Here is a 16465-nt window from a genome sequence, read left to right on the forward strand (position 1 = left end):
TCAAAATAGCAGCACCGGAGTATCCACAATACTGCTATTTCAAAATAACTATTTCTAAATTAGTGTTATTCCCTGAGGAAAGCAGTGCAGAGTTTGAAATAAGTGGCCTATTATTTTGAAATAACAGGCTTGGTAGTGTGGACACTGTACTTTTAATGACCTAAGGGGGGTATTTTGAGAACTCCTTAGTGTAGACCAGGGCTACCGAACTGTTATTTCTTATTCTATCACAAAAAACACATTTCCTGTAAACGAGGTTTACAGGAGCGGTCGACAAAGGCTTCCCTTGTCGACCACGCCGTGTCTAGACTGTCGCGCTGTGCTGGATCAGCTGATTGTCAGCACAGAGTGGTGACCATTTTTATTTTAAGCGGGGATTATTTAAATCCCCACTTCATTGACTATGTTGAACTACTTTACATGGCTCCATCGACGGAGCCATATAGTCTAGATGCACCCTCGGGGGTGGGGTGTGTGTGTGTGTGTCCGTGTCCGTGTCCGTGTCCGTGTCCGGAGCTTGGGGGAGAGGAGTTAGATGTGGTTGTTGTTAAGGTTCTGGGTTTCAGTGAGAAAAGAAGTGGAAAAGGAAATTCTAGGGAGTTTGAGGTAGAGGTGTGAAGTCTACAATATTTGAGTTTAATAACACATGAATAATTATTGCCACGTGATTTCCTGGAATTTTAGTGATGTTGGTGATTGAATTTGTCTTTAAGGAAACTTAACTCTGAGGGCCTGCAAAAAAATGTGTGTGCATGACCTTAACTTTATGCATAAATAGTTCTATCTGAACCAATGAATCAACCCATGTATGTAAAATTATACAAGTATTTGATAGATTAGGTCCTTGTTTGCCAATTTTATTTATTTGTTACATAATATCAATTCTGAATGAATGGTCTCTCGGGACCGCTTTGTACTAAGTAATATGAGTTCTGTATAAATTACATTTAGCAGAACACATTTAAATTTATTCTAGAAAGCTTGGTACAAAGATTTTAAAAGTGTGTAATATCTGTTGGTAGATTTTCATTAGAGAAACTCAAAATACAGAACTTTACAAACATGAAGCCAATAATCCATCTTTTTTACTGCCTTTACTATGTTAGAAGGGAATTTAAAGCTTAAAATTAATTCTGTGTAGACTTGCAAAATGACAATATACAAGTTTGCAGTTCCTCTTACTCAGGAGTACTACTTATTTTAAGGGCCTTTGTTTTATATTTGGGAACAAGAAAATATGAGAAGTGGAAGTGTAACCTGAGTGTTGAATCCTTCCCCATTTCTCCTCTTCTATTTAATATCTGGTCTCAGCATGAGCTGAAAACTGTGAAGCCAAATTATTCCATCTGTGTTATTAGTATTATGCTATATATTGGTATTCTTTTTCATAAATCTTGTAGCTGTAAAGGGAAGTTTTGAGGAGCTTGGGATCACCACCAGGTGGAATCAATTTGACTTAATTAAGGGCTTTTCAACAGACTACCATGAACCCTAATGCACACTTTTTTTTTTTTTTTTTTTTTTTTTTTTTTTTTTTGTGAGGAAGCCTGGAGTGTGTGGAGTTTTCTCAAAGACAAGGTATGGGGTGAAGTAATATTTTTGATTGGACCATCTTCAGTTGTTGAAAAAGACAAACTTTTGAGCTGCATAGAGCTCTTAGCTCAAAAGCTTGCCTCTTTTCAACAGCAGTTGGTCTCCCAAAAAAAAAAATCTCACCCACCTTAGTCTCACAGCTACAACAAAACTGCAAACAACAATGGGGCTTTCTCAAACAGAGATTTGGCAAATAAGTGGGTCATTGAAATGAAAAGCAGATTTAACACCTTTGCCAAGCGCTTTGTATGCTTGTTTGAGATTCCATTGCAATGGGATATTTGCTAATCCAAAGACATAACCTCTCAATTCAAAAGCTTGTTTTAACTGGTTTGGGAAGGATTTTTATAATTGAGTGCGATGTACCTTTCTCCACCCAGTTTGGTGCCTTATACATCCAGAGATTATTTTGTTTACTTTGTTTGAAAGGTAGCATTTAGCAAAGGACCCTTCATTTAATTATTAGCAGGTCTTCAATGTAGGTGTCACATGAGTGTGACTAAGTATTGAGGGAAATTATATGTGACTAGGGGAATTTTAAACTTCTGTTTTAGAAATGGAGCTTTTAGATATGGGTAATGACTGGGAACTGCTCCTCTTTTAAAAGTTGTTTTGTCGTCTTGTTTTAGCCCTGAAGAACCCTGTAGTAGAGAAACAAGGTGGGTGAGGTAATACCTTTCATTGGACCAACTTCTATTGGTGAAAGAAACAAGTTTTGATATGCTCATCATATGGAAGAAGGCAAGGACATTTAGGTTAAGTCTACACTAATGCTCTATGCTGACAACAGAGAGCTCTCCGGTCAGGGTTTCCCAACCTGTGAGTCGGGCGGGACCCAAATATGGGTCGCCATTACATTTCAAAAGGGTTGCCAAGTGTCTCCCCAAGAGGCTCTGCTCCCTCTCTTCCCCCCCCCCCCATTTTTGAATTGCCTTGGGCCACCAAGTCTTCCTGAATTGTCAAAATGGGTCCCCATCTGGAAAAGTTTGGGAATCACGGTCATAGAGGTAATGAGCGTGGAGGGTCTTTAACATCCTTACTGTGGACTGGTGATCCCCAGGATATGGAAGGGTTGGGCTGGGATGTACGGCAATGTCTGGAAGCCAGTGACCTTGCAAGTAGGCCTTAGGAAATAAGTGGAAGTTCTTCCTTGGGTTTATTGTTTGGGGAGGCGGGGCAATGGGGATGGCTGTACTCTTCAATGCAGCCTTCTGTTGGCTTCTTTTTTTAGGGCCTTCCATTTCAGTGAGTTGTTCTCTTTAGCCAAAGGAAAGTCTTCGGGGAGGGTTCTTTCAATACCAAAGGTGTTTGACCTAGTTTCTGCTTTTGCATGACTCTCTTTTTGAGTTTCGGTCATTGAAGATATCCTAGTTAATCTTACCTTATTTCATATCTTTAAACTGCCAACTTTCTTAAACCAGTCTTGTGCTGGGACAACCTCGTGCCTCTTTTGCATGGGCTATGTATCATTTGTTATTCCCCTAGGGGAGAATGACTTGGGAGTGTGTTCCAGACTCCAAGGGTACATCTAAACTACATGGCTCCGTCGACGGAGCCATGTAGATTTGTTTATTTGGCAAAGGGAAATGAAGCCGCGATTTAAATAATCGCGGCTTCATTTAAATTTACATGGCTGCCGCGCTGAGCCGACAATCAGCTGATCAGCTGTTTGTTGGCTCAGCGCGCTAGTATGGACGCTCCCCTGTCGAAATGAAAGCCTTTTATCGACATCCCCCGTAAACTTCATCCTACGAGGCATAAGGGGGATGTCGATAAAAGGCTTTCAGGTCAGCGCAGAGCGTTCAGACTAGCACGCTGAGCCGACAAACAGCTGATCAGCTGTTTGTCAGCTCAGCGTGGCAGCCATGTAAATTTAAATGAAGCCGCGATTATTTAAATTGCGGCTTCATTTCCCTTTGCCTATTTGTCTAATCTATATGCCTCCATCGATGGAGGCATGTAGTCTAGACACACCCCAAGTGATTTGGAAAGCTAAGTGGGATACTGGACTGCTGGTGAACATATTTCCCATTGTGAGGATAGTATGGTTGGAGATATTAGTGCATAGTACTTAGCAAACTGTTCACCCACAAAAAAGTTGGATAGGGCTTGAAGGAAGGCCAACTGTAAAGTATATGGACATGGCTGGATTCCTGAGGGGGCCGTGTTATCAGCCCCAGGTACAGCTAGTTGAGCTTTAACAAGAGGATGGGAGTGCACTTCTCTTGTGTAGATGGTTATTTTTTCCCTGCGTAATCTCAGTAATGGGTTGGCTGAACTTCTAGGGTAGTCTGTGTGGAGTGGAGGCAGACAATCAGTTGCTGGCACCTCTTTGTGGCAAGTGCCCAATGTGAGAACTCACTGATTCAGGCTCCAGATCAAAAAGGTAACATAGTGGCCACCTCCTTAGTGATGGAGGCATCACATCTCTCCTTCTGGGGACTAATGCGAACTAGGGACTGGGGAACTGCCCTTGCAGGGGGACTGTCCACCAATGTGCTTGACGTAAGTGCAGGCTGAGGGTCACGGAGATTTAATGTTCTGCTTCTCCCATGACACTATAAAATATCATGAACAACAAGGGCTGTATTAATTCTTTCCTTACACCCCACCACCCCACCACAAAGTGCAGTAAAACACGGATGCCACTTTGCATTCTTCCCTCTTTGGGGAGAAAGGTAACATGCCTAGAGACCCTCATAGTGTAATGACTGGCTCTCCCTGAAGTGGGAGCCCCCAAGAATTGGCAAAAGATCAGTGGGGTATCAGTGTGGTTCTACCCTAACAGGAACTTTGGATGTAATTTGATTAATGAAGTTGCACCTGGTTCAAACTCATATTAAGGGCAGATCTACAGTACAATTTACATTGATGCAGGTGAATCAGTGCGCAGCTGTGCCACAGTAGTGCATCATGAAGACACTCTAAGCCAATGGGAGAGAGCTCTCCTGTCAGTTTAGTAAGTCCACCTGCATGAGACACAGTAGCTGTTGGTGGGAGAAGCTCTCTAGTTGACACTATCCTGTCTATATGGAAGATTATGGTCTGTGTAAACATGTCACTCTGGAGATAGGCGTTAGCTCCATAAGTGTTCAGGGGCTCAGTCCTTGCAGAGAAAAAAGGGGGTGATCAATACCCACGGAGCTGGCCAGGGCCACTGCTTTGGTGGCCGGGGGTCTGCACACCAATCAGGTATTCAGCCGCTGGTCCTGCACCCCCATGAGTTGTTCAGCAATTCTGCTGCTCACCTGTTGAGCGGGGCTGTTTCAGGGCCTGCTCCTCTCTGTCCCCTTCCCTTTCCTCTCCCCCCCCCCACACACTGCCCTTACTGAAGAAGAGGGCAGAGAAGGGAAGGGGAGCCATCAGCAGAGTAGGACTCAGGGGAGAGGATAGAGCAGGGATGGGAAGAGGATGGAATGGGGGCTGGGCCTTGAGGAAGGGGTGGAGCCAGTGTGGGTCACCTACCAGCAAACCAAAAAGTCAGGGTCAGTGGATTTTTCATGCCCCTGAGTGATACCATTATACCAAAATAAAAGTGTACTGAAGACAAACCAAGGACAATACTTATGCCACTCAAGGTGTAAAAATGACCTGACATAAGTTTTGCTGGAATAAGTGGCAGTGTACACATGGCTCTGTCACTCTCCTGCTGGAGTAACTACTGCTACTCATTGGAAGTAGATGACCGAGACAGCGGTTCCCAACCCTTTGCAGATGGGGACCCATTTTGACAATTCAGGAAGACTTGGTGACCCAGGGCAAATAAAAAAAAAAAGTGTGAATGGCTCCTTAAGAGCCACCTGGGGAGACACCTGGCGACCCTTGTGAAATGTAATGGTGACCCATATTTGGGTCCTGTCCCATAGGCTGGTGTAAGGTAGAGATGTGTGGAGCTAATGTTCCCATGGCTGTGGTTATTGCTTCCAACAACATACTTCTTGTGCTAATGCTCTGACTCTCTTGACCTGCAACTGAGAGTACATTAGCTACTATGCCGTTGTTCAGACCAGGCACCTGCTTGGCAGTGATATAAATAATGCATGCATGTTTCTGTTTGGTGGTGTTAATTGTTAGACATCTCTACACAGCAGAGAGTGCTTTGAGAGCCTTAGTCACACTAAGGATTCCATGCAGATGGAGTCACTACTTTCCCTCCTCCTCCGCCCCCCAGCTAGGAAGGCTAATCTCTCACTTTCACAGGTGGTGATAGAGACATGAGAGAAATTAAATTCCTGATGTCCTGTCCTTAAATCATTCCCGCAAGAATGGAATTAAATGCATTCCAGCTATTCTCAAAGAGAGTACAGAAACAGACACACCTCCATTGAGATTGCAATGTTCACTTTTCACAGCCATTGGCCATCTGGAGCAAGTAGGATTCAATCCCCAGGGTGGTTCTGCTCATTCAGTACCTGTTTCACACTCTTCACATTTGAGGGCACAGGAGGAGAGGGGGGAAAGTTCCAAAGCTGAACCATTTCGACCATTCAGGTCCCTGGTAATGAGTGTTCAGTTCATCTCTAGAAAATGACTAGTGCACTCATGCTGTAGCCAAGTCCAGTAAACACCCACTTGCCTGGAATAATTCTGCACTGACACTAGCTGCTGGGTTTGGACAGGATTGGTATTAAGGACAAAGATAGATATGCCGAATAATAGATTATTAGTATAATCTAATAATCCAGACATTGGCTACAGAAGCGGGTTAAGGTTCCAGCTACACTAATCTCTTGCTGTGAGGCTCCCTTTAGGACATGGGACTTAAGGAGTATTCCTCAAATTCTCTCATTTAACAGACCATACTTCAACAACTGGCGTGGTTTCTTGAGCATTGAGAAACAGAGGTACATCAGGGGCTACCTTGTGTATCCCTATCCGCAGAATGGCAGAAATTCTAATGGAGAAGTGGCTCCTAACTTGACAAGCAGATAGCAGAGTCACTTTGGTTCTGTAAGCAACCATTCTTTGGAGGGGGGATGTCTCAGCTGGGAAATTACTATATAAACCAAAATAAGCCAACAGATCAGTTCTACACAGTCTCACATACAAGATTCTTCTTGCCACTGATACCAATGGATGGTTAGCACAGGGCTTTTTAAGCAACTTTCAGTAGATGATTATTCATACTTCATTGTCTTGGTTTCCATTGGGCAAGGTGGGGCTCAGCAAGGTGAGGGAGTAGTCATTTGCCTTCCAATTGCAAACAATTGTCCTCCTCCAGCCTTTACATTAGAATTTAAAAGGCTGCACACAGATTCTTGCATTTCAGGGGAAGGATAAGAGATAATGAGTATGTTTAGGAGTGGAAATGTTCTATGCATAGGATGAGACTAGACACATGATAGAGTCTAAGGTCCTATCTACAATAAGGAATTTTTCCCTAGTAGAACTATGTAAATGTGCAAAATAAATCTGTAACTAAAGAGAATCTAAAACCCCAAATGAATTGAATTAAGAACCTAAGTGACCCTGGTGTTGCTTTGGTCTTTAATTCAATTAATTCTTGGGGTTTTTTTGGAAAATAAAATGAAAATATGCATGCTTCATTTAAATCATTGCTCTCAGGTGGAGCTGAGGCTGAGGGGTTCAAGTAAGCAGACTACCTGGGGAGAGAAGTGTTCCAGCAGGCGTAGCTGGGGAGGGGTGAATGTCGACCAGGGCAGATCCTGGTTCATGTGCCCCCTGCACTCCTCTGCCAGATTGAGGAATGGAGCGTGCACTTTCCCCTCACTCCCTGAGGAAAGAGAACAGCCAGCAATGTCCTTGTATAAATTGGGGGAAACTTCAGCCCCACCCCCTATGATAGTGTTTCTTAAACTTTTTAAGACCAAGGAACACCAAACAATTTTTTTTATGAGGAACACCAAGGATTTTTTCTTGAGGGGAAGAAAAAAAGTGTGTGTGGTGGGGGGAAGGGTTGGAGGGAAAGTTATTGAGCAAAAAAAAAAAGTTGCCTGCCCCTTTAAGGGTGGCCATTTTCAATTCTGTTATTCTCTGCGGCACACCTCCAACTGCCTTGTGGCACACCGGTGTGTTGTAGAGCACAGTTTAAGAAACACTGCCCTATAAACAGCACCTAAGAGATGGGGGGCTCAGGGCTTTGGCAGACTCAGATGTGGGAGGGGTCATGCCTCCAGCCAGTCCCTTTCACCTGCCTGGTGATTCTGTCTTGTTTCTGTATGGTTTTGTGTCCCCCCCCATTAGGGATTTTAGCAAAGGGTGGTTTTTGGATACATTTTTCAGTGGTTACATATTTACATGTGGAGGGTGGCAGGCAGGAGTTCGTGCTCATGCAGAGACCAGCCTGATACAGAGGCAGTGAAGGATGGGTGCTTGCCCCATCCCAGCCCTCCCTCTCGTCCCCCTGGCATGACCAAATCCATACCTTGCTTTAAGTTATGAGAAGATGAAGCTATATACCAAATTTGGTCGTTAGGAAGAGTTCTTGAACAAATGGAGAGACAGATTGAACTTGCTCGCAGACAAACTCTTTCAAATATATAGTCGATTAGACAACACCGTTCTGACATATATAAAACACTGCATTCAAAAATCACGCATAGAGATTTATGTCTCTTACTGCTGCCATGTTGGAAAACGAAAATGTACATGAATCATGTAAATCATTGCTCTGGGGTGGAGGTGGGGATAAGGGGTTCAGTATGCAGGCTGCTCCCAGGAGAGAGGACCACCCCGGCCCTCCTTCACCACAGCAGCTTGGAGCCTGTGAGAAGCACCTCTCCTTGGCTGTTGCAGCTGTGTGCAGCAGATGCAGCCAGGGTAGGGATGCATGTCTCCTGGCTGAGGCAAGTCCAGGTTAGGCTGAGTGGAGGCCATGGAAGAGCTACTTGTTCCCTGGCAGCCGCAGCTCTGGGACAGCTCCAGGTTCAATGCCATATAGTGTGTGTATATATGTATATGTAGAAGCGGTAAATAATATTTTACTTTGTAAAAATAGAGAAGGAATGATGCCATGGATCTTGATACGTTTCATCCTCTCTCTCTCTCTCTCCCCCCTCCCCTTTACTTTCTCCACCCTACCCTTGCCAATACAGATTTTACAGAAGAATGGACAGATATCCAACATCAATGGCATAGCAGAAGAGCAAGTGGAGCTGAACCTACAGCCAGGGGAGTTGAATGGACAGCAGGCAGAAGTAGCTGTAATTGATGGTAAGTAAAAGACTATTGAGAATGGACAAGTTACAGAGCACTGAGTGCTGAAGTCAAGGATAGTTAGATGGACTTGGAATATGAAATAAGAATCTATTAGCTATTTCCTATAGAGCACTGAGTTGTAGTGTTGTATCGCATGCATTTTTCAGGGCACACTGTCGTCAGAGCTTTGCCTTCACCAAATAGCAAATCCCATTACATATTAAATCAGTGAAAATGTCCCAAGTGTTGTATTTCAGGAATGGCTTCTCCATTTCCACAAAGAGCGTTCTAATCAATCCTTGCTCTGCCTCTGATTGCCTGTTCACAGTACCCAGAACAGATCTTGACTTAGTGGATTTAGGTAAACTGGGAAAAATATTTTGAGAATGTATGAGATTCAGCTTTCATAATCTGGTAAGAATCACTGCCATTTCCACCACCCACTTGCAGAATAGAGGACAGGTTAGACAACATGATATGGTGCAAGGTATGGCATTATTAAATAACCCAGAGGGGATCATACGACAGTGCCGTGTTTCCAAGTGCCCTGAGTTACTGCACTTGTAAGATTTTTATTGAAGTCGTAGTGCTTATTTTCACATAACTGTATTACATAGAGCCCGGGTACAACTGTGTCTGAAGTCTGTGCATGTAGGACTGGGCTTTGTCTCTCAGAATTTCTGTGAGTTGTCCAAGATTATGCTCTATATTCCTGTTCTTAATGTCACATAACTTCAATTTGTCATGTAACATCATGACAAAGGGACAGAAAAGCAACTTTATTTAATAACAGTGGACAGCCTGGCTGCAATAACTGTCTGCCAGCACCATTCCAAAATAAATGTAAACAATGTAAGATCTATAGTCAATCCACTGTTAGGAACTGTGAAGAGTGGAAAATGCACTGTACTTGGGGTTATGTTCTCTTAGTTCTAGCTGTAGTCTAACTATAGAACAAGGAGAAAATGAGACCATCTAATACATGTTGTTGTTGTTGTTCTATAATGTGCCACTGTAGGTAAATCTGCCTGTGTGTATGAGTAGAAATGTAAGAGTGTAACTGTTCCAACTGGCATCTGGGAGCTTGATGGGAGCCCGTGGTGGCCAGGAGCCTGCGGCGGTGGGGTTGGCTGCTAGGAGCCTGCGGTAGTCAGGAGCCCGCAGCAGAGGGCCTGACTACGGGGATCCTGAGAGAGGGGCAGGTGGGAGACCTCTCCAGCCTCCTTCCCTCCCTACTCTTACATCCCTGATAAAATATTTAGCTGTATAACCAATAGAATTTTGATAGGTTTCCCACCTTTGGTAAAACCAAAGGCCAGGGGAGAGGGGGCGATATGGCCCCTGGCTTGCCTGGATCTGGGCTCTGAGCCACAGAGTTTCTCCCAAGCACTGGGGAGCCCACGCTGGTGCTCTAATCCCCCTACTGTCCTACCGTAGGGCTGCAGCACATAAACTCTACTAACTTGGGCCCCTGAGGCTCTGGTATGTGAGGGGATGTGGGGAGTATCTTTCTGCTTCTCAGTCTGGGATCACATCAGTGACAGTGTGACAGATTTTTTTGTTTGTTTGTTTGTTTGTTTGGGGGGTCTCATTAGTCTAGTCCTCCAGTTACTGGCCCCGTCGGGCCTCGTGGGACTACTCCCTTGGCTGCTACTGCTGACGCTGCTCCAGTTGGCTGGAGTGGTAGGCAGTAGAGGAGGGGAAGGAGGACTCGGGCCCGCCCTCTCTCCCGAATCCCAACCCAGGGCCATAAGGTCGAGGGGCAGCCGAGCCTCCCCCTGCGACCTGACTGACAGGGTGCTGCCCCTTAACTCATCAGTCCATGGGTTTACCTCCCTAGCCCTACCCTGGGCCGCATCCTCCCCCTCTTGGCTCACCAGGCTCCACGTCCGCTGGGTGTTCTTTCCCGACGTCCTCAATATACCACGCCCTTTTGTTGGCAGTCTCCCGCACCCTGGACCTTTCCTGTCTTAGTCCCTCTTCAACTCCTTCTTCCTTTCTCCGTCTATTCTCCTCCCGCGTCTTTGTCCGCCTTCCCCTTACCCCCCATGTTTCCTCTAGCCTCCCTTTTATTCCCCTGGCCTCTGCCCCTGTTCGGCCTTTGGCGTCCCCGCTGACGTCACCCCACCCACAGCCCGTAGGGGACGTACTGCGCCACCCGACCATGCCTCCCTGGTCGGCCCCAAGTGCACCGGCTCTGTCAGCTGGGGCGGTGTGCGGTTGCCCAGCAACACCGGGTGGGCCAGCCCCTTGTGCGGCACCACCAGCGCATGCCCCGGGCCTCGCCTCCTGGGACTCCCCAGCCCTGTTTGGTGGGAACGGCGTTGAGCTGTTCTGCTGCCCTGGCTCAGCTGCGCGGGGCAACGGTTTCCACCTCGCATTGCTTTGCCGCCAGCCCCCTGTAAGGAGGGACGAGCTGCAAGTGCGGGACTCTGCCACAGGATGGCTTTTTGCTTCTCACTTGTGTGTGACACCCTACTGATTTTTTTTGTGGGTCAGCAGTCCCTGACCCAAAAAAGGTTCCCTACCCGTAGGTTACATGGTTAATGTTCTTGTATATTGTTTTTAAAGCCCTAATGAGGAGGGCCATAGTGAGGGTACTTTGAGGCTGGCATGTAGTCTGCAAAAAAGCTCAAAAAGCTTCTATAATCTCATGGTTACTTTACAAATATCTGTTTCTCCATATCTTTGTCAAGATTCTCCTTATGGGTCAGAAGTCTGTTTCCCCTGTGGCTCAGAAATCTTATCTCTGTATCTCTGAAGGCTTATAAGCAGCATTATCCTCTTTGAATTTCTTTCTTCAGCTCCATTTAATGTGCTGCTCATTGTTCTCCTTTCCTTTCACAATTCCACTGAGATTTCATCTGTGATTCTATGTTGTTTCCTTCATATTTTGCTAAGGGCTCTGCCCTTTTAGCTACTGTATTGCTACTCATTTATCTTGCTTGAGCTGGACGAACATTTCTGGGTTCTTTCTCCTAATACTAGTGGGTTTTGAAAAGAAAAATAAAGCAAAATGTTGAAAGAAATGGGAATGTGCGTTGCATTGCTTTTTCATCAGTGGATTTCTTTTTGCTTCAAAGGAGTCTTAACCTCTACAGTTCTCAGTCTGTGAGGATGCTCTAGACAGCCCTTTGTTTGAAAAAAGAAGCAGCAATATCCAAATGCTGTCCCATAACCAGTGCTTTTTGTTTTCTGGTAGGATGGGGAATGGGCAGGAGAGCCGACAACCTCTGTGGGCCCCTGGGGAGGGGGAGGGAAACTAGCTCCGCGCTCCCCTGAAGGGGCATGGCCTTGGGTGAAAGGGGCAGAGCCAAGTGCAGCCAGCCCTCTGCATTGATGATTTAAAGAGCCCTGGGCCTCTTTAAATCACTGGGCCCTGGGGCCCCCTGTCACTGGGCCTGGGTGTGGATCTGTGCAAATAGTCTATCCATAAGGCTATTTCTGGAAGGCACCAAGAGTCACATAAATGCCCAGTAGAGGCCATCTGAAAAATGTTTCTTCTAAAGCTACGTCTACACTGTGCACCTCTTTATCAGGTTGTGTAGGGTACGTGTAGGTACACAGCCTGCATCCTTACTGATGTACATAGCTACATACCAGCAAAAGGCTCTGGTAGATGGGAGGAAGCAGAGCAAGGCTATAGCAGGAAGCTGCTATAGCCCGCTGGTTCTGACAGCTAGCTCCCTGTTGCATGAGTCTTTCTCTGCAGCCAAGAAAGACTCTGAAAAGTCCTTCTGACAGGAAAAGTCTTCAGCACCTTTGAGGCAGAGGACCACTACCCTGATAAAAATACCAGTGTAGGCAGGGAGGTACTGTTTGGGCATGTAGAGAGCTGTAAAGGGCACATTCCTGAATACATACTCAGAGGGTTTAGAAGTGCCTTACTCACCTAAGTAGTGCCTCAGTGTCTACCCTGTTATTTTTACCTTTTAAAGGAGCTAGCCACATCTGTACACTACACACAACTGTAAGGAGAGTGCAGTCTAGACATATACCAAGGGTTCCAGTGAGGGAAAGGAAGGCTCGGCTAATTTAAATGGTGGTACATATTGATTTGTCCTGGGTGACAACCCAGAGGAAACTTTTGTGGAGGTGAGGGAAAAGCAGTATTTAATTTAATTGCAAATTTAAGGCTAGCTGATTGAGATTGTTGGGAGCTGATTCCTGAAAGCTTAGGGAAGATTAGGGCTCAGATAATTATAAACAATGGCAGATTTCCAGCCCTGAATGTGTTGACTTCCACTGAGTACCATGAACGGATCCAAGCTCTCTTCCTCTCATCCCCCTCCCCAATCTGTCTTATGGGCCATCACAGTAAATATTGCTGACTTCAAAGTGTTGTAGAACAGCTCAAAAATTAAAATTTTATTGCAGATAAATAAATGCTTGAGTTGGAGTGTGCAGCAGTAGTGCGTGGACACATTCAAACAATGAACCAGGAATTTCAAAGACAGAAATAGCAGTTTAGTGCCTAACTCCCATGGAAGCTTGATATGAGATAGACACTTGCCCCTTCTGCCTCCTCTTTACCGCCGTAATTTACAAGCTGTGTCCTGATGCTGCTGTTGTAATAAGGGAAAAACTGGAACAAATGCAAGTGGTTATAGGGCAGGGATGAATGTTCACCATGTGCATCTGTGGCTTCTTAAGTGCTTACAAATGTATTGTTTTTCATTTGGGATAATTTACACATTTGAGTTATTCCAATAAAGACAAGACACTTCAGTTTTACCATGGATCAAGGTCAACCTGAGGTGGGGCACAGTCCTGTACTTTCACAATAAAATTAAAGAGCTTTTTTTCACTACATTTTTACCTCAAATTAGTTCTCAAACATTAATTGTCCTAAGGTAAAATATACATTTTTGTAGGAGCAAAGACAAAGCTTATGACAAGTTCCTGAGTTCCTGGGCTCAATGGTTAGCATGCACGGTTACACACAGGCTCCATCGGCTCACACTACTGCCTCTGTATCAGAGGCAGTGGCGTGGGGGACAGGCGGGTGCAGGTGCACACGAGGAGCTAGCTTTTAAGATGGCTCACCCCATGTACTAGCTCCTGCGGAGCTGCTTTCTTCTGCCCCATGTGTAAGTAACCATGTGTAATTTTCAGCGATTACATTTACTTTAATAAACACATTTTAATATCCCTAATCACCACTGGAAAAAATAAGGGTTTTAATTTTAAGACAGACTTTTAAATTGCCCTGTCCAGATTATGTTCATGGATGTGCACAGTCATTACATTCAATAACCCCTTGTTTTAAAAACAAACAAATACGGAGCAAAATTGCATGTGTTCATCAGTAATTGATTTTCTTTGGAACATGTACCATAGTGTGGAGAAGGCTTATTCTAAACATTTAATAGGATATAAATTAAACTTCAGAGTTGGTACAAGACAGTTTTTCCCCACAGCTGACTTCTATTTGCATAAATTGGAGGGCTTTTTTGCACAACTTAAGAGCAGGGCAGGGGAAGACTTATAACCCATCAGTTCCTACAAGAGTCAATGCCTTTAGTGCAGAATGGATGTATACTGGGGCAACATATAGCGGGGATGCTCTGTACCTTAATGTATTTGTGAGTCAGAATGTATAGGGCAGGATTGTGGTATTTTGAACAAGGTTTTGCACAATGAACCTAAAACCTTACCTGGCTTCAAGCATAATTTGACACCAGGACTTGTTCTTAATGCTCTTTTTTAAAAGAGCTTGTGGCCAGAGAATAATTTACAAGTTGATGGGTGAGGAAGGCTAGCAAACATGCTGTGTTTTCCTTTGAAGACTGAGGACTTTCTGCTCCCTTCCTGTGCAAAGGCATGCAGAGGAGAACAAAAGAATGAAAATGGAAAAAAAAAAAAAAAAGGCTTTGTAGCTCCCTTAGTACAGTCACAGTATCTGTGCAACATCTCCCTCTGGTATGCAGGACTAGCAGAGGTGGGCGTGGAGCCTATCCTGTTCCCCAGTGACGTGGCATCTTTAGCAGCATCTGGAGTCGCTCTCTGTGTACTTCTGTTTTGACTCCAAAGGAGGGGTGTTTGTGTTGAGGATGTTCAGTCTAGCTTACTTCTGTATCCACATCCACAACCCCTCCACTTTTAATCCACTAACCATTATAATCTCTCTGTATAGCACGCAAACTTTCTGGATCTGTGTCTCTTTATAGATCATGGAAAGGGGCGGTATTGCTAACTCCCGGCATTCAGATTAATGAGCTAGGCCCCAAAATTCTTGACAGTACAGGCTGTCCTCGCTATAAGTCCAAGATATGTTCCAAAAAACTTGGACTTACAGTGAAATAACTTAAAGTGGGGATTTTTTTCCCTACAGCTGGCTTCCATTTGCGCAGAGTGGTGCGGGTTTTTTTGCGCAACTTAAGAGTGGTATGTGAGGACTTATAACGCATCAATTCCTATCTGTGTCAGTGACTTTAGTGTGGAATGGATGTATTCCTAGGCAACTTTTAGCAGATGTATACCAAGGCCCTGTAGTTTAAAAATCATGAGCTTTTTAGTAATCACTTTGGGTGTTCATTTTATTTGCCTTCTGGATTTAGAACTGTTAGGTTACACTTAAGCCATGTTTTCAAGCTTATCTCTGCAGTCAGCTAGAAACATAGTTCTGATTTTTCAGTGAAAACTCAGATTTAGTCAACATGACTCAAAGCTAGGGCTTTTTGAAAAGCATTAAATATGAGAGTCTCCAATAGTTGAAGTGTGGTAGAATCACAAGTTTCATGGTAAAATATAGCTAGACTGGAAGATTTACTTGGTATTGCTCGGGTCTGTCCCTCAATTTTTGTTTTTGGAAAATAAAATGAAAATGTACATGCTTCATTTAAATCATTGTTCTGTGGTTGGGCTGGGGATGAAGGGATCAGTCTGCCTTCGGGACTGAGGACTACCCTTGCCCTCTCTGACTATAGTAGCTTGGAGCCAAGTGAGACATGCCTCTCCGTGGGTGCCGCACCTCCAGCAGGCACAGCCAGGGTGGGGTGCAGGCACCGCAGCTGGGGCAGATCCAAGTTCTTCTGACCCCTGCATTCCCCCAGCAGAAAGAGGAATGCAGCAAATTGTGCACTTTCCTCTCCCTCCCTAACACAGGGGAACATCCAGCAGGGTTCCCATAGGAATTGTGGAAGGGGTGTGTGGCTTCACCTCCTACCACCCTCCATAAAGGGCATGGGGGGGGCTCACAGCTGGGGCAGTTTTTGGGGGGGGGGGCACACCAGCCAGCCCCTTTCATCTGCTTGATGATTCTGTCTCGTCTATATGGCATTGGGAAGCAATCCCATTCCAGGTACATCCCGTTTTTGGGGCACAACCAAACCCTTACACTGCTTTAAGTTATGATAAAAAGGATAAAATACCAAATTTGGTAGTCCTAGCACTTACTGTTGAGGAGGAGGAGAAGGAGAGAGAAAAAATTATGGCTCAGTCTATATGGGCCTTTCAACATAATTTAAGAACTTTTGCTTAAAAGTGGCTTAAGCATATTTGAAGGCTAACAGTATTCTAAGCCTGGTTTGCTTAACGAGTGTTGATGGGAGGTCAGACTGGGTTATAACAAATATACTTCAACCAGGATCTCTAACTAGGCTACCACAGTTGCTCTAACATAACAGGCTCCAGGTATCCACCCCCAGGCCTATGGCTCATCTGTCTAGCACAGTAAATACTAATTTGGTCTCTTATCTGCCAAATCCATGCA

The 16465-nt window shown here is 44.9% G+C and overlaps 1 protein-coding gene across 4 annotated transcripts in view; it reads left to right on the forward strand.

The window, feature by feature from the left end:
• Positions 1 to 16465, forward strand: part of AKAP12 (A-kinase anchoring protein 12) — a 129761-nt gene that overhangs the window by 68776 nt on the left and 44520 nt on the right. For all 4 annotated transcript variants that reach the window (XM_075924439.1, XM_075924435.1, XM_075924436.1 and 1 more), the window contains exon 2: positions 8649 to 8766. Coding sequence is in view for 3 of the 4 variants with exons in the window: in XM_075924435.1 (XP_075780550.1) it covers positions 8649 to 8766 (118 nt within the window). In the remaining variant the exon portion in view is untranslated. The remainder of the gene's footprint in view (positions 1 to 8648; positions 8767 to 16465) is intronic.

The sequence above is a fragment of the Pelodiscus sinensis genome, chromosome 3, assembly GCF_049634645.1.
Source record: "Pelodiscus sinensis isolate JC-2024 chromosome 3, ASM4963464v1, whole genome shotgun sequence".
In the NCBI taxonomy this organism is placed as follows: domain Eukaryota; kingdom Metazoa; phylum Chordata; order Testudines; family Trionychidae; genus Pelodiscus; species Pelodiscus sinensis.